General features: G+C 39.7%; 1 protein-coding gene across 1 annotated transcript in view; it reads right to left on the bottom strand.

The window, feature by feature from the left end:
• HSD17B12 (hydroxysteroid 17-beta dehydrogenase 12) overlaps positions 1–20,434 on the bottom strand; it is a 70,324-nt gene extending 49,890 nt beyond the window's left edge. Inside the window, exons 1-2 of the mRNA XM_014068228.2 lie at positions 20,188–20,434; positions 1,069–1,115 (exon numbers count right to left, since the gene is read on the bottom strand). Of these exons, the coding sequence (XP_013923703.2) occupies positions 1,069–1,115; positions 20,188–20,356 (216 nt within the window). The 5' untranslated portion in view covers positions 20,357–20,434. The remainder of the gene's footprint in view (positions 1–1,068; positions 1,116–20,187) is intronic.
• Positions 20,435–21,661: the final 1,227 nt, after the last annotated feature.

The following is a 21,661-nucleotide window of genomic DNA, read 5'->3' as shown; positions in this document are numbered from 1 at the left end:
CTGTGATCGCAGAAGGCTGTTTCATTCCTAGCTGCCTAATCCACACATGAGGGAAGCGAAGAAACTAAAGGAAAGCTGTTTCCGATGGTAAAAATGAAAGACTAACTATGGCTATACAGTAAACAACAGAAATAAGAAAAGGCTACACTATCAAATTTTGAGAGTCCAGCTTTCTGTCCAAGGACTGGAACTCTCCAGTGCATCCTTTTAGGATGATTGAGTTTTTCAAACTGACCTCCAGAGGGAACTGGAGGCGTGGCTATACTAAAGAGTTAAATTCAATCCTTGGGCAGCAAGCTGAAGTTAACCCATGCTTGGACACTCCAAACAGCGCCTAGGAGAATGTAAAAATGACAGCTGGCTTTTTCCATGTGCACACAGAACACAATGTAACACAGAGAACAAATAGAAGAAATTACATAAGAATTACTGGAACTGAGTATTTCTGCAATCAGGGGACTGCTTATACATAACTTGCATTTCAAGAATTTTCTTTTCACACATTATGTCGGTATATCAACATGTACACATATCACCATATACAATAGGGACATGCAAAATATTTTCAATATGAATTCTCTCATTTAAACAGAATGCTTCAATTGCTCTAGAAATTTCTGAGCTTGAAACTAATGCATAAATAACTGGTGTATTACAATAACATATAGTGACTCACTTCTAATATACACGAAGGGAATTTTAAAAGGAAACTTTCACTTCTACAGTATGAAATAATAAACTTTATTATGAGTATAATCAATCATCCTAGGGAAAAATACAATGTACATATCTTCCAGTAGCAAAACCTAACGTTTATTACAGTTAATGACTATCAAAGGCTAACCATAATCACAGCCTCCCCCTTTTTACATAGTCGAGTTCATCCTTCCCATTCGAATTTTCTTGTAACTTTTAAATGTATTTTGTGGTTCCTTAACATAAATGAAGGAAACATTTATTCTTGAATTACTTTTATAAAGGGAAACAATTCCAAAACAGATCAGCACTAAAAGAATACCTACAATCACTATTTGGGGCAGGGCTGAGGTATACAAGCTTAAAACTTACCGCTTCTGCATAAGCCTTTCCAATTCCATCTGTAGCTCCTGTGATAACTATAAAATAAAGGGCAGAGAAGAAATTAGAAGAAATTAGAAGTATGAGAGTGAATTAAGATTTCCAAAGTACAGAATCAAAGTACAGTATCATACACACCAGATATTAATATTCTCTTTAATTCCCCCCTTAATTGAAGGATTATACAGATAGTGCTCAACTTATAACCATTTGTTTAACATCTGTGCTAAAGTTATGAAAGCACTGAAAAGAGTGACTTATGATCAGTCTTTGCACTTATGACCATTGCAGCATCTCTGTGCGCAAAAATTGGGCACTTTGAAACTGGCATTTATTTATAATTGCAGCATCTTTGTGTCAAGTGACTGTCATCTGCAACCTTTCCAAGTGGCTTTTCATAAGCAAAGTCAATGGGGGAAGCCGAAGTTGCTCAGTGCCTGCATGATTTGTTCAATGATTGCAGAAGTTCACTTAACAATCACAGCAAAATGATAGTAAAACCAGATGGTCACTAACTTAATGACCACATTGCTTAACATTGGCAGGTTCCAATTATGGTTGCAAATAAACTACAGATATTTTACATGTAATATCTGCATTATTTTATCATCTCCCTAAGAATTAGAATTCGAGACTATTGTGAATGAATTAACAATATTCAGATGCAAATGATTCCATTACCAGTTAACATGAAATAACAAGTTCCTGTATACCCCTAACACAAATTACCAGTCACTATTATTTCACAATAGAAAAAGTAATCTGATTTGCCTGACCTGTTTCTTTTTAGACGGTTTAAAATGTAGAGCACTGGTATACTATTTTAACTGGGCCTTGGACCATGCGACAAACCAAAACAGAACCAGCTTTGGTGATAGTTTGGCTCCAATATATATATATGTTTTAAAACCTCGGAACAGTACTATCACTGTTGAATGAAGAAACAGAGTAATGGCAACTGAAGACCAGATATGTCTGGGACTTTAGAATTCAAACACCTGCCTCATAGACCTAACAATTGTTAATAAGAAAGACACAAAAGAATGGATAGCAGATGTGGCAGTAGCTAGAGACCGCAAAGTAGAAGAGAAAGAACTGGAGAAAATCACAAAATACAAAGACCTACAAAGAGAACAACTGTAGCAGAAGAAACAAAGATCGTACTAACAGTAATAGGCATCTTGGGTGCAATCTCAAAACATCTGGAGCATTACTTGAACACCATCAGCATTGACAAAATCACAATTAGTAAAGGCAGCGCTATTCAGAACAGCTTACATCCTGCGATACCTTCAATACCATTAAACATCTGCCTTAGGAAGGATTCAATATGTGGATAAAAAATGCCAAATCGTTTAAACATCTGGTTGAATTGGGCAACAAACCAGAGTAACAACAACATCAACAACAACATCAACAACAAATATCCCAATATTTCCTCCACAAATCACCATTAAAGTTAAACTAAGTCCTTCACTTGAAAGCAGCGGAAATGCCTTTAATATACTTAATGCTGGCACTTGACCTGTATGACTGCAAGATTCTCTGCAGTCATAAATGAATTTTGAAAAATTAACTTCAGCTGGTTAAAATATATGTGGTTTTAGCCTACTGAATTTATTTTTATTAATAATATATCAAAATCAAAAAGCACGTTATAGGAACACAGTTTGCCCTCTATCCACTACCTGCATTATACAAACTGCTTAGTTACTTGAAACTGGTTCAGCTCATGCCTTCCAGCCCCTTGAACACTTAATGCACAAACACTTGATTGATTAAATATTAATGCTGCAGTAAGCTTTGACAGCTCTCTTTTGTCTGGGTGCTTTTGGGGAGGGGAAATATATGCAATGACAGAGAGCTTGCATCAATATTCCTCTTGGGATCTATTACATGGAAAGCAAATTGCTATTTCAATTCTCCTTTCTTGCTAAAAATAGCAGCCCGATTGATTCAAGCAACAGAGCATCAGCCTAGCAGTGCCAAATTTAGAAGCTACTGAAATCCCTAGAAGTGAAAGTTAATGGTGTCTAATATATGCTAACTCATATTTTAGTAAGAACAAAGAAGATAAGTGTGCAGACCCTGCAAGCTAATATCAGTACCAATATACTACATCAAGAGAAGCCCCCCCCCAAAACCTGTTACAATAATGACACAAATGTGAATTTTTAAAATGTCTTTCATTCACAGTGTAACAGAACACCTTCAGACTTTGCACCTTATCTTTCTTTTGTTCATTATGCTTCCCACACATAAATTATGCAAAGATATCACGACATCATAAAATTTGTGCAAAGGAGAATCACGACATCGTGGATTTCATATTAAAAGAACACAAGCATGTAAAGTTTAGGAAGCTGGACCAAGAGAAGTGCAAATAAAATAATGCCTGTAGAAGGGAATATTTGTTATAGCTGTCCCCTGACTTCCCACTCTTACTTGAAGCTATATTGATGCAGGTTTTGGATGAACCATAGAGGCTGAAATAAGCTTAAGATTCCCAAACACCTTAGAATCAAAACTAAAAACAACAGATGTCCAGACATTCTGGAGCACGGATGTCAAACTTGATCATGTCAAGTGACATATCGTGACATATTTTTGCCTTTGAGGAGCCACCAAAGCCCCTGTTCTAGAGGATTGGGAAAGATTGCAGATTAGTTGGTTAATTTAATTGAAAACTTTAAAAGCAATTTTAAATAGACCTGTTCCATATTCATAACTATACATGCCATGAGCTTTTTACTTCTGCTTTCCAGTATTTTTCAATAAGTTTTCAGATCTAATCAAATAAGTTGCTTAGCTTTTATTTTATCGGAGGAGGACGAACATCCACATGAAAGGCTGCCTTAACTTGCGCCCACTACTAAAGTTAGGGCCTTCTTGATGACAATATCCAAGTTACAAATCACTCTTTAGTACTGTGAGAAGATTATCATATTGATGCCTGGACGCTATTTTTTTATTTTTCCATATATGCATAATGTTTTAATAGATATTTCTTTTAGTTTAGACTGTATTTTTGTATTGATTTCATAATTATAATTTTTTTTTCAGGTATTTTATTAAAATTTATAGGCTGCCCTTTTCCCTGAGGGGACTCAGGGCGGCTTACAACCATTAGGGAGGGGGTACAATACACAATAAATGATATAAAAACAAGATAAGTAGTAAAAACACAACATGCATTCTACATTCAACACTCGGGTGGGGCAAATTAAGAACTTATCCCCAGGCCTGTTGGGAGAGCCAGGTCTTGAGGGCTGCGCGGAAGGCCTGGACGGTGGTGAGGGTGCGTATCTCGACGGGGAGATCGTTCCACAGGGTCGGAGCTGCAACAGAAAAGGCTCTCCTCCGTGTAGTCGCCAGTCGACATTGACTGGCGGATGGAATTCGGAGGAGGCCCAGTCTGTGCGATCTAATCGGTCGGAGGGAGGTAATCGGCAATGGCTGCATTCATTTGATATAGAAATATGCCTGCAAGATACTTGAAAAAAATACTAAATACATCACACTTCCTTGCTCTACTAATATTCAAGTAGTCCTTGACTTATGACCATTCATGTAATGAGTGTTCAAAGTTACAACAGCACTGAAAAAGGTAACATGACCATTTTTCATACTTATGACTATTGCAGCATCCCCATGGTCACATGATCCAAAATCAAACACTTGACAACTGACATTTATTTATGATGGTTGCAGTGTTCTGGAGTCACGTGATCATCTTTTGCGATATTCTAATAAACAAAGCCAATGTCATATTCACTTAACCATATTACTAACTCAACAACTGGAGTGACTCACTTTACAAGTGGCAAGAAAGATTGTAAAATGGGGCAAAATTCATTTAACAAATGTCCTGTTTAGCAATGAAAATTTTGAGGTCAATTGTGGTCATAATTACCATCACAGGACTACCTGCAATTAAAATTCTGTTGGATCATCCTATGGCCTACATACTGGTATTATAATATTTCCAAGAAAGCAAAAAACACGTATGTCTTCTCTGCGAACCTGAGTGATTGACAGTATGAGAGCTGTGGGCTCTCTGTGAGATTCTGATGGAGCAACATATAGTTAAGGAGCTATTCTTTTTTTTTGGTCTAAATGATCTCTATAAAAGAGACAATAAATATCTAGGAAGCGAAGTTATGCCATTATAAATATATATGCTGATAATATCCTTGATCTTCAAAGTTTTTTTTAATGAACCTGTGACCTTATCCTTAATATAGGTATAGTGTAGCATATAAGGGACAAACTACTTCACTTCCTTATTCTGGAGATGAATTTCTGGAGACAAAATATATCTCTTTTATTCTGCTTTTCCAGCTCCTAAGAGACAGCTTCTTAATCATTTTAACTCTAACTACTGGCATTGCAAAATTGTTTGGTCCATCACCAGAGAGTTCAGAGTATGTAAGATCACTAGTTGGCTTGTATAACAATGACTCAGATAGTATTGCTGCCAAAGCTTTCTCACTGTTTTGAGTGTATAATCTGCATCATTTGCACTTATTTGCTATAATTGAGCTAATCTCTTATTATCTTGTTATTGGCTAATTGTCAAGTAAACCATTTTACCATTTTAATTTTTTGTTTAGCTAAACCAATTTCATTTGTAAGGAAGGAGCAGAACAAGCACTTTGTCAAGGTGCTCTTCTGCCACTGTTAAAGAAAAATATGGTTTAAGTTCAAATATATGTCCAGAGTATTCATGTGAAAATATATGGCAGAGTCATTTGATGTGTAACATTTTCTATTGGTATTTCAGTGCTAATGCTACAAGTCAAAAAATCAAGGTGGAAAGTGGATTACTTTTTAAACCACATACTTGTATATATTAGGCTTTACAGAACTTGGTGAAATGGAGACAACCAGTGTAACACGCTGCAATAGGAAAAATGGCATGAATGCGATCAGCGTAGAGATGAAAAGGGAAACAAGCACCTGGGCATTTATTGAATTATAACCATATTAATTAAATACTGGGAATTTTAGATTCACATCTAGTTGGCAGAAGTTCCCCATTTCTGTTTCGAAGTCTTTGTTTCCTTCTCAAGTTACCAGTTACTGTAAACCATGAAATCACTAAATTTTCAAACTATGTTCTGCAGTCCCCTAAGATTCTATGATAATTTGATGGGATTCTGTGAAAAACTAAGGGGAAAAAAAGTTTATTCAAAAGTAGCCAATTTTCTATCACAAGAGTTTTCCCTCTTAATAAGGGATTCTACGTTTAAAAAAAAAAAGACTAACAGGTTCCACTGCCTGAAAAATTTAAAAACCTCTGCCCCAAATCACAAATAAAACTTCTACCGAACTCTAATTTTCACCAAACCACTATGACCAGTGTAAAAGACTGAAGTCTAAGACCTCCAGACTGCCCACCACTGCTCCAGCCTATCTATTCCAGACACCTTCAGCTACGCAGAGAGCTCAGAATTGCTGATCCTCTCACTTGCTGTTAAATCACCTTTGTTCGTAAGGGCTGCTCCACAGAGGAGGTGCCTGGTTGTCCTCCTTCATCAGAGGTTCATCCATAACATCAAGTCCTTGCCTGCTCCCAAACTTTGACATCCATTTCTAACTGTGCAGGATCATGGTGAATCCTTCCCTTCCTGTTTACTTTCCATATTGCAGGTAATATTGATGTGTATCCATGCATGCACATGCCATAAAGTAGTCTATGTATAATCAAAATGGCATCCCTGTGAGCTTCACTAAATTGTGTGGAAATTAGTACATTTAGGATTGCGCTGCTCAGGTTCAGTCGTGTGTGTCTCAAATCCCTTTGGAATGTGACTTCTTCTGGATATAAATGAAGATTGTATTTAAAAGGAAGGAGAAAAATGAGTGTTTAAGTGGCTTCAGACAGGCAATGGGAGGGGGGAATACAACACTTATCCTAGATATATATCCTCAGTATATATTATTTAAGTATTATTTTTACTTTGTTTTTTATTAGATATTTATTAGATATAAAATGCATTTTTCCAGATATGGATCACTCGCTACAAACTGGAAAAATTGCAGATGGAACTGAAAAAGCAGTAATAAAAAACTGAAATAAATTCCAGGGCTGTTAGTTTTGCTGTTGCTTCTTATGACACATATTTTGATAAATTAGGTTCAAGCCCAAGTAAGGAACTGAAATATGAAAACAAGTTTTTATCAACTTTAGTTTTACATGGAATGCAAAAAAGATTTAAGGGTCATTCCATGTGAAGTGGTCTGATTTCAGAAAAGTGCCCTGCTCGATCATCATGGATTTCAATGAAATTTTGTGTGAACATGCACACATATCCCCAATGAACTTTCGTAAATATCTCTTGCGGAGATATAATGATTTCTTTGACCTCATATCGCAGCCTTCTACAGTATGACTCTAAGGTTCCAGCAACTTTGAGACATAATATATCTGGCAATATTTTGTTGAGAAAAACAAAACTTGGCCATTTTGTACAACTGCGTGTTCTATTAAACAAAATAACAAAAACATTCTCATGAGCGATGTCCATCTAGATAATTTGGAGCAATGTTGGCCGAAAATATTGCGGCTTGAAAAAAGGTTGAAGTTTGGCTTTTTATATCTCTGGAAGGAAAGGTATGATAAATGTGTAACTGTGTGTGTAACAACTTAGTAACACAATGCTTTCAAATATAAAATTTCATTCTCCTATTGCTTTCCAATAGTTTACAAAATGAGTGTAAAGTTGACACTTTTTGTAAAAATGCCAAAAATAGGGTATTTTCAGCCTACTTTTACAAAAAAAGACCTTCTGGAAACTCTTTAATCATTAAAATTAAATTAATCATTAAATCATTAGAATGAGAATTCATTAACCCCTTAAAAATGTAGGGTTGGTTTTTCATCGCTGATGTATAAAGCCCTAAAAATAAGGACAAAGTATTTTTAGGACTTTATAAGTCAGCCATGAAAAACCAACCCTACATTTTTAGGGGGGTTGAAACATGCTTTAATTAACAATATTTTAATTGTAAATTAAAAGTACTGAATATTCTAAAACAAAATGTACAGAACTCCATGTGAAAACAATGACATTTTTATGTAACAAGACAGATGTCTATAGTATTTATTTGATTAAAACTTTAACTTCTCAAATAATTGAAAAATTAATGTTTTAGTTTTGTGCATTAGAAACACTACTTTTGCATTACAAAGAGTTTTCATTTTATTGCCAATTTTCTATCACCAGAGCTTTGCCTCTTGCTTGGGAGTATCAGAATTGAACTAACAGATTCTGCAGCCTGAAAAAAATTGAATACCCTTGGGGTAGTCAATGTTCATGCTATTTGAATCTCAAGAGGATCACATTAAAAATCTGACTGGATAACTACTATACCCATAAAACAATCTATAGTTATTCAGATATACAATTCAGAAATGTGGCCATGACTTAGCTCAGTAATATTAATTAGTTCTCAAATTAAGTTTGATATGTATATAGCTAAGAATTCCTGTTAATATGTAATGCTTTCAACGTTAATTCCATTGTTTGATTGTCATAGTCTATGTTTTATATACAGAAACATCAAAGCAATAACTGATGATTATTTCACTAAATACTGTATTCAGGTGAATTTATCACTATTATAATCAATAAGAAACCATGACTCAGGGCTACCTTGAAATATGGTTCCCAAGCAGAAATAGTAAATCTAGTCTCAAATATAGAGCAAACTTTCAACCTAATAAGTTTAATATACTGATGTTTTATCAGAATCTATCATTCAAATATGCTTTTTTTGGGGGGGAAGAGAAAACACATTATTTACAGTCATTAACACAGATTACTTCAGCTTATTTGTGGATGTGTTGATGCATGTGTGGAAAAAAAATTGAATTCCGAATTCTAGCAGAGGCATCTAAATTGATTAATTTGCCCCTCCCATGCCTTCAGTGTTTGAGCAATAGAACAATTCAACCATAATAGACAATAAGCAGAGATGCGTAAGCGGCTGTGAATAGAAAACGATGAATGAAATGCATGACGTTAGAGAACTATGAATTGGGGAGTTTACTGCATGAATTGAAATCTAAAGTAATCTGCCCCTCTGCTTTGAACTGAGCATTGCAAAGTAAACTAGAAAGATGCGAAAAAGGGGGGGGGGGAATGGTCTCTGACACATTTACAGCAACTGATGGCCTGTCACCTAGACGCTGATGAGTATTTTCACTGGATAAAAATGGCAAGCAACAGTCTAAAAATAGACTAGTGTGCTGCAGACCTGTCTGGCTTGGCTACACTACCAGAATACCAATGTAATTTCTTGTAAGTATGCTTGTCCCATATTTGAACAGTGAAGGTGAGAGGAAAAAAAGTGATTGTATACTGTTATTTGCCAGAATTTGAAAGAGCATACAATATATTAGGTGTGTGTTTAGTTTACATTTTGCAAAAGAAATAAAATAAAATAAAAATATAACAAAACAAAGTGCCTTTCAATATGCAGGGAACACGAAAAAGTCAAGGAAATGATCTTTCTGCCAATGGGCAAAGATGGTGAGAAGGTGACAGGCAGCAGGGTAAAAGCAGAGCCACCGTATTTTTCGGAGTATAAGACGCACCAGAGTATAAGATGCACCAAGATTTTGAAGAGGTAATTTTTTTTTTAAAAAAAATTGCACTCTGCAGACCTCCCAAACCCTCTGTACACCTCATTTTTTGTGAAAAACGGGGCATGCAAAGAGTTTGAGAGGCCTGAAAAGTGCTCTTGGGTCGGTGGGGGGACAAAAATGAGCAAAAAAGGTCAATTTTTTGCAAAAACGGGCCCGTTTTTTGCCAAAAAAAGAGAGCATGCATAACCTTTAGGAGGCTTGTAGACTGCTCCTGGGGGCTGGGGGGCGGAACAAGCAAAAAATGCCCCATTTGTCAGGCCTCCTAAACCTTCTACAAGTCCATTTTTGTGAAGGGCTAGTGTTTCAGGAGGCCAAGAATGCTGTATTTAGTGTATAAGACGTGCCCAGATTCTCACCCTCTTTTTTGGAAGAAAAAGGTACGTCTTATACTCTGAAAAATATGGTACCTAATACCTTCTTTGCCTTTGTCTTCATTCAAAAGGAAAAAAGAGTAAGTCCAGCCTACCAAAAGCAGCAGTGTGGGAGAAAGAATAAGAATGCAGGTCGAAATTGGCAACAGGACTCCTATGCATTCCAACTGAGTTCAAATCACCAGGACCAAATTATTTTTACATCCTAGGGTTCTGAAGGAGCTAGCAGGTGTGATCTCAGAACCAGTAAGCAAAATAGCAATAGCACTTAGACTTATATACCGCTATAGAGTGCTATATAAAATCTCATCAGAATTTCTAAGTGATGGGTCATAAAGTTGGACATCACGTTACCTTATTCTTAGTGACAGCAATCTCGGCACTCCCCGCTGCTGTCATTAAGCAAATTTCACTAATCATTAGTCAAGGAGACATCCCAACCCAAACATTCTTGGTTCAATCAATCCTAGCCCTGAGCCTTGGTTCACCCACCCCTTCAACTCATCCCAACTGGTTATACTCTCACATCTCTGCCCTTTTGGCTGCCCCACACCTTATCTGGCAGGGCAACAAGCAGTCCCAGAACTGCACAGCTCCATGACTGCATGTCACAACCCTCAGGGGTTTCTTGGGATATTGCACCTTTGGGACGGCAAAAAGTCCTTGAGCCACCCTTCAGTACAAAGTTGCAGCTGCCCTGGAAGCCTCAGCTAACCCACTGCACGTCCATTTTTGCGCAGGATGGGGTTTCAGACCAAAAATGCTGTATTCAATGCATAAGACACACCCAGATTTTCACCCACTTTTTTGAGGGAAAAAGGTGTGTCTTATAGTCCATTGCTAGAATAAATTAATAAATAGCACATACATTACCAATAATTTTGCTGATTAATTAAGCTGAAAAACAGCCAAAAGCGAGCTCTATAATTAAAGTACAATTTAAACCTGATATCCAAAGTGTATTAAACCAAAATGCAAAGGAGAAAGCACTTTAAATAAGCATTTCTTCTTTAAGATGAGCATTTTACAAGCCTCTTATCAGGAAAATTTTGCTCCTATGTCTACCTCACCAAAGCAGACATAACATATATCTGTAAAGCAAATAACTGCCTTGCATTTTCTTCCATATGGAGTAGTTGTCTGTCAAAAAAATTGACTATTTCAAAAATAAAAAGTACCAAACCAAATTGGCAATAGGGACTAAGTAAGTGGGAAGCTACAAATTAACACTTATCTTTTTTTAAAAAAAAATGTTCAGAGTAATTTCTAACTAGAGATAAATTATAAAAACACCAATTTTCTGATATACTGTTTGATTGAAAAGCTACACAGAAGGCTACAGTTTCTAAAGAACACTACTTCTGGTTAAATAAAAATTTAAAGCCATTCACAAATTAGCCAGCAGAGGTAGCAATATACTTTAAAAGCATTTTTCTGTAACAGAGTTAACACCTTTTTCAGATGCAGAATGGTATTATGTTTTTGTATAGGTTCACTGAAAAAAAACTTACTTTTAAATGTGGCCAAATATTCTATTTCAGCACTTAAGCCTTGAAATTTCATGTTAAAAAAATGCAAATGTCCCAGAAGCCATATGTGAATATCATAAGCAATGCCCATGGGCACTAGGTTGCTGAACCAAGCAAGACAAAACGACCAAGGGTCCTTTTCTGGGTCCTGCGAAGGAGAGTCCAAGCATGGGTTAAATACAGCCAATCTGCCCAGGACTGAATTGAAACTTTAAGCCATGCCTCTGGTGCTGACTAATCCTCAGATTTTCTTCAATGAAGTTGCGCTGAGAAGTTCAGGAACCAAAGCAATGAAGGTCGTAAAAAAAACATCCACAAGTCCAGAAGAAATCATATGATAAATGACGGAGCAGACCCCAGGGTGGGGATGGACTCTCCTTTGCAGCACCCTAGAAAAAGACCCTTCAGGTAAGCCAATGGTCATTTTCCTGGGTGCTGCTCTAGAGAGTCCAAGCATGGGACATATCCAAGCTAAATGTCACTAGGGCGGGAAGCAGAAGCATCCAGGGTCTCTCCGCTGGTATGAATGCCCTGGAGAATTCGCCTCCCAAATGCCCCCTCCGCAGAAGCAAATTTGTCCAGTCTGTAGTTTCGAACAAAGGGAGACAAAGAAGTTCATGTGGCAGCCTTGCAAATCTCCTCTATCGGTGCCTGGGTAGCCCAGGCCACCGTGGTGGCAGCGCTTCTGGTAGAATGTGCAGTGATATGGCGTGGCACCGGAATAGATTGAAGAACGTGGGCCGGGGTAATACAGGCCCATATCCAACATACGATGGCCTGAGAAGAAACTTGGGAAGCAGGTTGAAACGAGACAAAAGTGATTCAGAGCGACGGAAGGCAGCCATACGTTTGATGTATTTACGTAACGCTCTACGAATATCAAGCATGTGCCACTTTTTCTCTTTGGGCTGTTTGGGGTATGGACAAAAATCCGGAATTATGACCTTCTGGGCCCGGCGAAACCAAGAGTTGAACTTGGGTATAAATGCCGGATCCGAACGGAGGAATAATCTGTCAGGTTCTATCAAGCATGTCCTCGTGAATTGTCAGTGCTGCCAATTCAGAAATTCGCCGTGATGCCAATCAAAAAGGCTGTCTTAAATGTCAGATGTTTGAGGCTGGCCGATCGGAGTGGTTCAAAGGACAGGCCAATGTAACAACACATTGAGATCCCACGAGGGGTACCTGTGAACGACCGGAGGCCTCAGGTTGGTTGCACCCCATAGAAAACTACGGATGATGGGATGACGACCAAGGGAAGAATGCTCGTCTACTGTCAAGATCATGGACAAGGCCACCACCTGTCGTCTGAGTGTGTTAGGGGCCAGGCCTTGGTCGAGTCCATCTTGCAAAAAGTGTAAGGTCTAAGAAATCATAGCCGTAGTCGCCACAGCATCGTGCTCTCTGCACCAGCTGTCGAAGGACTTCCACGTGGCATCATATATTCTGGTTGTAGAAGGCAGTCTGGATGCCTGAATGGTGTGAATGACCTTGGTGGAAAGACTACCCGTACTTAGGAGGTTCCTCTCAAGTGCCAGACGGCTAGTTGTAACCACTGGGGCTCTGGATGTTGAGAGACCTTGTGCTGGGGAATCTGCCAAGGAGGGTTGACAGAGACTCACTAGGTCGGCGAACCAGGTCCTTCTGGGCCAGTAGGGAGCCACGAGTAGAATTTTCACCTCCTCCAACAGGATTTTCCGAATCACCCTGGGAAGAAGAGGCAATGAGGGGAACGCGTATGTCAGTCCCAATGACCATGGACAGTGGAGAGCATTGACCCCCTCGGCTTGCAAGGTATGAAACCTGGAGAAGAACCTGGGGAGGTGCGTATTCTATGGGGTGGCGAATAGGTTGACTAGAGGACAGCTGAACCTCTGAGACAATTGGTGGAACAGATCTGAGTGCAGGTGCCACTCCGAGTGATCGACCGTGGCCCTAATCAGACAGTCCGCCTGCATGTTGTGGATCCCAGAGAGGTGCTCTGCTTGGATCAAGCACAGGTATCTTTTCACCCAGGCGCTCTGTCTCCTCCATCAGGGACCTGGAGCGAGTGCCCCCCTGGTGGTTTATGTGTGCCTCTGTGGCACCCCTTGATGTCATCTTGGAAGTGAGCGAGTGCGAGCTGAACCACTCTCAATTCTAACCAATTGATGCTGTGGGACAGTTCGGGCGCTGCCTTGCACAATCTGGTTGTGGAGATGAGCACCCCAGCCGAATAGATTGGGGTCCGTCATGAGGGTGAGACAGTCTGCCTCTTTTAAGAGGGCGCCCTTTGTCAGCGCGGGGGAAAGCCACCACTGGAGAGACTGATGTACCTTTGGTGAGACCCGAACCAGCTGTTGAGAGTTGCTCATGTTGGCTCTCTGGTAGGGCAGGAGAAGCCATTCTAGGTGTCGAGAATGAAGGTACTATTGACAGGCACAAAATCATCTTGCCGAGGAGTTGTGCACAATCAATGCCTGCGATGACTGCAGTACTTGCAAAGGAGTTGTGCACAATCAATGCCTGCGATGACTGCAGTACTTGCAAAACCTGGCTTCTGATGCTTGCCAACTGCTCTGGAGACAGGGAGACCTGGCAACTGGTGGTGTCGATGATGGCGCCCAGGTGCTGCAGTCTGGTGGTTGGATGCAGATGACTCTTTTCATTGTTGATAGAGAACCCATGATGTTGGAGGGTTCGCAGTGTTTGTGCAGGTCTTGCACCGCTTGTTGCCGTGATGATGACTGAATGAGGACGTTGTCCAGGTAGCAATGCAGGCACACCGGGCGTGATTTCAGGACGGCCACCACCGCAGCTAGGATCTTTGTAAAGATCCGAGGTGCCGATGACAAGCCTGCATAAAAGAATCTCAGGAACCTGCGGTGAGCTTTATGAATGGGCATGTGGAGGTAGGTCTCCTTGAGATCTATGGATGTTAAGAGATCTCCCAGCCTGATGCAACCCAGAATTGACTGAAGGGACTGCATCTTGAACCTTCGGTATGCTATATGATGGTTTAGCTTTTTTAGATCTAGGATCCCCCTCCACCCCCCGGAGTTCTTTGGGACAAGGAAGAGTATTGAATAAAACCCTGTCCTTTCCTGACCTGGTGGAACCGGTTCTATGGCATTTATGTCTCTGAGGTGAAGGATCTCCTGTTCCATGAGTCCTCTTGACCAGACAGGAGGGGCTTGGACACCGAACGAACTGTCGGGGGGGGGGGGGGGAATGAACTCTAACGTTAGACCTATGCGTATCGTCTGAAGGACCCACTGGTCCAATGTAATCCGCTCCCATTGGGCGTGGAACAGCTGGAGACGCCCTCCTATGGGAGCCATCCGCTGATGGTCACTTATAATGTCTGAAGGGTCTGGAATTGGACCCTCTGTGATAGGGACATTTAGAGAAGGACTGTTGACAGTTTGTCACGAAAAGGCTGACGGTCCTTGGACCTATCCGTGCCTTGAGAATAGGGACGTTGGAAGGAACTGGAGGTAGATGGCTGCTCCAAGTTCCGAAAGGGCTGCCTCCTATAAGTCTGGGAACCCTTGCAGTCAGATTTTTTGTTGACCAAAGGCATGACCTTCTTTTTGTCCTTATTTTCAACAAGGGCAGGATCTAGGGTCTCCCCAAAAAGCTTGCCGCCCTTAAAGGGAGCCGAGGTGAGCTTCCACTTGGGAGTGCATATCCGTGTTCCAATGCCTGAGCCATAAGAGGCGCCTGCTGGGGAAATTAGAGGCCAGGGATCTAGAGGCAACCTTAGCAGCCTTCAGAGTGGCGTCAGCAGTGTATTCTGTCGCTGTGATAATTTTGTTAACATCCTGCCTCAATTTGGTATCCCCAGCTTGGCAAGGAGCTGTCTCAGACAGAGTAGTGCTGTCCTGGACAGAAAGAACACAGAAGCGGAAGTTTTAATAGCCCAAGCCACCGCCTGATGAGTCTTGTGGCAGACATTCTCGGCCCTTTTGTCCTCCGCCTTGAGCCCTTCTAATAGTTCAGGGAGGAGCACTAAATTGGAAGTGAGCGCCGCCACAGGCGCGTCCATGGGAGGCAATTTCAATAAGTCTTCTATACAATAATACAATACAATACAATAGCAGAATTGAAAGGGACCTTGGAGGTCTTCTAGTCCAACCCCCTGCCTAGGCAGGAAACCCTATACTGTTCCAGACACATCGCTATCCAACATCTTCTTAAAGACTTCCAGTGTTGGGGCATTCACAACTTCTGGAGGCAAGCTGTTCCACTGTCTCACTGTCTAACTGTCAAGAAATTTCTCCTCAGTTCTAAGTGGCTTCTCTTCTTGATTAGTTTCCACCCATTGTTTCTTGTTGTACCCTCTGGTGCCCTGGAGAATAGTTTGACTCCCTCTTCTTTGTGGCAACCCCTGAGATATTGGAACACTGCTATCACGTCTCCCCTAGTCCTTCTTTTCATTAAACTAGACATATCCAGTTCCTGCAACCGTTCTTCATATGTTTTAGTCTCCAGTCCCCTAATCATCTTTGTTGCTCTTCTCTGAACTCTTTCTAGAGTCTCCACATCTTTTCTACATCGTGGCGACCAAAACTGAATGTAGTATTCCAAGTGTGGCCTTACCAAGGCATTATAAAGTGGTATTAACACTTCACGTGATCTTGATTGTATCCCTGTTTATGTAGCCTAGAACCGTGTTGCCTTTTTTGGCAGCTGCTGCACACTGCTGGCTCATATTTAAATGGTTGTCCACTAGGACTCCAAGATCCCTCTCAGTTACTACTATTGAGCAAGGTACCACCTATACTGTACCTGTGCATTTTGTTTTTCTTGCCTAAATGTAAAACCTTACTCTTTTCACCATTGAATTTCATTTTATTAGATATGCCCAATGTTCAAGTTTGTCAAAATCCTTCTTTTTCTTAAGCCTGTCTTCTGGAGCGTTGGCTATTCCTGCCAGCTTGGTATCATCTGCAAATTTGATGAGTTCCCCATTTATTCCCTCATCCAAATCATTGATGAAGATGTTGAAGAGTACTGGGCCTAAAACAGAGCCTTGGTGTACTCCACTGCATACTTTCCTCCATGTAGATGCAGTTCCATTGGGGACTACACGTGTGGTTGGTCAGCCACTTACGAATCCATCTGGTGGTAATGCTGTCCAACCCACATTCTTCTACTTTATGAGCCAAGGTGGCGCAGTGGTTAAATGCAGCACTGCAGGCTACTGCTAGATCAGCAGTTCAGCGGTTCAAATCTCACCGGCTCAAGGTTGACTCAGCCTTCCATCCTTCCGAGGTGGGTAAAATGAGGACCCAGATTGTTGGGGGCAATATGCTGACTCTCTGTAAACCGCTTAGAGAGGGCTGAAAGCCCTATGAAGCGGTATATAAGTCTACTGTTATTGCTATATTGCTATTGTAATAAAACTTTAATTTTATAAGTCTATTTTCATTTATTTTGAGGTATTGCGTTATTTAACATAGTTACCTAAATTGTCAGGAAACGTGATGTCCTGTGACAAAATGGAGGTCATTTTTGGATTCAGCGCACCAAAAACATAAAGATTACGTGGAATAACCAAAACAACTCTCGAAAAATTTTTTTTTGCAGACCTGTGTAATCAGTACTTTGAATTGCAGCCAGAACCCTACTGGAAGCGAGTGCAACTCATGACGTAGTTGGTGTTACATGGATGTGATGAGTTGTGCCAACTTGTGCAGCCAGATTGTGTAAGATTTTCAAGAACAGCATGTTGCAATAGTCTAATTGGGAAATAACTGAGGTATGAAGTGATCTCGAGGAGATCCATTATAGGAATTGCAATTCAGATATTGTTATATCTGAGTTGTTCAAATTCATCCCCCCCCCACTACTCCCTATAACTACCCTCTGCTCTTTAAGTAGGAGCTGTGCGTTCAGAGGAATCCGTTGGCATAATCTGAATAAGGTAGTATCACCTTATTCAAAATCAAAGATAGAAATGTTCCAACTCCCTGAAAACCTGATCTGAGGAACCCAAACCCTATAAGGATTTAAGCTACAACCTGTTGTTTTCCATCCAGACACAGGGACAGAAATACTTGGAGCTTTGCGCTGTCTAAGGAGAAAATTTCATCATTGTGGCACTTGTACCAAGAGTGCTGTCGGAAATCACAGCAAACTGCTGACAGATGCCTAAAAAAAGCAGCCTGAATATATTTTAATTTACCAGCCAGCACAAATTCAGATCTGTGATTGATTTCACTCTGTAGTGCTCAGCTACCAGAGGCAGCCATGAGATTACATATACAACCCAAGGCACTAAACACAAGTCATATTCATTGACTGAAAAACTACATTGTCTGCCAACTTCGATATCCCTTAACTGGAAGCCAAATATGTAAAGTGTCTCTTGAGCATATAACCAAAGTGATAAAGTTCATTCATTCACTTTGGTTCTGTACTATGTAACTTCTAAGCAGAACTTAGCAAACAGGCCCAGACATGCACGAGCTTCACTGAAAAAAAAAAAGAATACTGTACATTAATGGAAATAATGAGTGACTATTGAGAAAAATGAGTTGGTTTGTTTGGTTTTCTGTAACATCTTTATAATGTTCCACAGATCTACTACAGTTGATATGAAATGGTGCAAGTAGTTCCTCAGAGTGTGTATTGCTATGACAGGGGAAGACAAAGTGAAAAAGGAAAGAGGAAATGAACACTGAAAGAAAATGTTCAGATTTAGAGAAGTCTAATGATGGACAAAGAGAAAAATAAATACTATAGAATTTGAAAGGGAAAGGAAACTAATAGTTATAATGATCTGGCTAGAGGAAAGATAAGGAATAAATGACACTCTTAAATTATTCTGAAATTATTAAGAATATAAAAGATAAAAGATTTAAATTTAAAATTCACATATATCAAGAAAATCTACTTCACAAAAACTAGATATAAACTATGGGTTTTGAATTTGAATTTTTGATAAATTCATATAAATATATCAAAACACAGAAAGAAGTTAAAGAGACAAACATCCTTTTAGACAATCAATTGAAAGTAAAGCAAGATATATAATTGAAATATAAGTTTAATATACAATCGTAATTGAAATACTGCCTAAAATTCTTGTAACTTATCTCCACAAAAAGATCTACCAAATCTAGAAAAATACAGAAAAGAGCAATTAATATAAATATTAGAAGGCTTAAAGGGGAGTGTAGGAGAGAGACTTATAATTACTTTGGTATAATCTCTATGTCTGAAAAGCAGTACTCTTCTCAATATCAATATCAACTACTGCAAGGGAGTGTTATGAAAATCATTTAGACTAATCCTTGGAAGCAAATTCTGGATCGGATTACCACTTTGTTTTAACTGATCAAGACTTCTGATATATTCAAGAAGAATAAACACAGAATTATAGAATTAAAAACCACTGAAGAAAGAAAACCAGTGGGGGAAAAGTATGTTAAATGATGTAGATAGAGAATAGAGTAGCAAATAAATGTTTTTCTTTTACTCTCATTAACATAATAGTATTCTTTCAGACTCTTAAAAATACAGTCAAGTAGTGTTTCCCTGTAATATATACAATTCTTATCACTATATTAAAAAAATTAAACTTGTGCAACACAGTTTATCAAATTTGACTTGTGCAAATGACAGGACACATACTCATATTAAAGCAAAATTACTTTAAAGATGAAACAGATGCCATGTAAGAATTTTAACTTTTGTGTAAATATGAGTTACACCTTAACTGATAACACTATGAATAATTGAAAGATAATTTCCTTTAAAGAAAAAGTCAACGGTGGGAAAGTGCAAATGTTACACAATGCAGCTTGTACTTGGAACCATGATAATGTAACATTCAGCATTTCTTTTTGTTTTTATTATCTTTTTTAATTAAACATTTATATCATTTTGAATGCATGCCAGTTACATTAAAGTATAGGACAGCTTTAACCTCCTCAGATTTAAAAGTTGTAGAAACAGGAAGGATTTTGCTCTGAGAATTCCACACTACCACTGAAATACTCCAAATGTAAGCTTAATTAACTAGACCTTTTAGCAAAGAAATAGACGGAAAAGTGGTCAGCCTCATAAGCCCTTTGATGCGCTGTTCAGTAGATTACAGGATTTCTTTATCTTTCCATCAATACCATAGTAAAGAATGATAAGATTATGTTTTTATCACTACATCTATAACCTATATAGAGGCAGACACTACACAAAAAAAAGGCGGGGGGGGAATACAGCCTTTTTTCTCCTCGTTTATAAAAGTAAGCAATCGAAAGGAGCATGTGGACGACCTAAAGCACAACCAAGTGACCTTGAATGCGCACCATTCCCGATTTATGCCAAGTATCACACAGGTGCAGCAGACAAAGACAAATGCCCCGAGCTAAGAAACCTTTTAGGGTGTAATTTCAGAGAGAAACTGGGCTCGAGGACAAAAAACCACAATTAATAAAAAGGATTTTTTTTAAAAAAAAAGACCAGAGAAATGAAAAGGCGCCATTTGATCCGCGGGGCAGCGTTGCATACGCAACAGCAGCTCTTGCCAGAAACCGGCAGGAAGCCTCGAGGAAAGAATGAATGGACTCACCTGCCCAGGTGTTCAGGTACGGGTCCAGTACCGCCGTGTTGTCCAGCAGCCACACGCGGATGGCACCCATCAAGTTAGAAAGCAAACTATAAAACAAGTAGCCGACTACCAACACTCCGACCCAATAGTAAAAACCATCAGGGAATAATAAAAAAGAAGAAACCTCCATGGCTTCCCCAACGATGCGCAAACAGCTACTGGAATGATAATGGCCCGGCAATACTAAACCCTCCAAGCTTGGGTCGGACCCGCCCACAAAACAGTCCCGCCCCAAAGAGCAGCTATTGGCTAATTAATACAATGTAGGATGGCAATTGGATATCCGTCGTGGAACACATGGCTCCTGATCTCGCGGTACTTTCTCCCCCCCTCCCCCCCAAAAGAAGAAGCGCGTGGTTGAGATAAATTCCCGAACAGACGGGCAGAATAGTCCAGCAGGCGCTTCGCGCGCCCATGTGGCGAACGGCTCTTCCGGCACAGCTTGCTTTCTCTGGCTCTTATTGGCGGAGAATGGTGTCATTCTTGTGGAGCCTCGTTGCTATTAGAGTGTAATTGGGATGAGCTGGCGGTTGCGAAAGAGAATTCATTTCGCGGAATTAAAAGTTGGAACTAGCGAAGGGGCGGTTTTCTCTCCCTTTAACTTATTTTTAAATCTTGTCCTCTTTCGGTCCCTATATAGTCAAAGTGTCATCTTATTGGCATCTTGCTTCAACTCACTATCGTTCATTCTCCATTCATTCCTGACCGCCTTACTAGGTATACCTACAACTGGTTTTTCCCCCTGTAAGATTTGAGATTGTCCTGGCAACGTTTGGGGAGGTCTCACTGCCAGCATCAGGCTGGTTTTTTTGGCTTAACATGTGATCGGAGCTATCATCTTTCTATAAATCTTGGTGGGGGTGTGTGGAGTGCTGGCTGTTTCAGTAAGTGGATTGATTGGATATGTGGCTGTATCATGATTGGTAGATTGGTGCTGGCTGTGTGTCCATTGTTGTTTTGTGTTGTAAGGCCTGGGTGGTGGGTGGGGTCATTACAACACAAAACAATGGACACACAGCCAGCATCAATCTACCAATCATGATACAGCCACATATCCAATCAATCCACCTACTGAAACTGCCAGCACTCCACACACACACACACACCAAGATTTATAAAAAGAGGATAGTTCCGATCACACTTTAAGCTGAAAACACCAGCCTAAGGATGGCGAGTGAGACCTTGCCAAAACTTTGCCAAGACATCTCAATCTCACATGGGAAAAGACCCGAATGCAACAAGACCAGATAGATATATTCAAAAAAGCTATTTGCACTTTCCCTTCAAATTTATTATTGCCAAACCCTCATGGGTCATATGATTCTAGCGTCCACAATCCTTTGGTATATGCTAGATTCACTTAACAATTATGTGGTTTGTTTAATGACCATATGATGTGCTTAACAATCTGACTAGCTTTATGACCATTACAAAA

Source organism: Thamnophis sirtalis, unplaced genomic scaffold, assembly GCF_051295495.1.
Source record: "Thamnophis sirtalis isolate CommonGarterSnake01/CBP01778 unplaced genomic scaffold, rThaSir2_p1.2 scaffold_1, whole genome shotgun sequence".
NCBI lineage: Eukaryota > Metazoa > Chordata > Lepidosauria > Squamata > Natricidae > Thamnophis > Thamnophis sirtalis.
The sequence above is the reverse complement of the archived record's forward strand: the minus strand, read 5'-3'. Positions and strand labels throughout refer to the sequence as shown.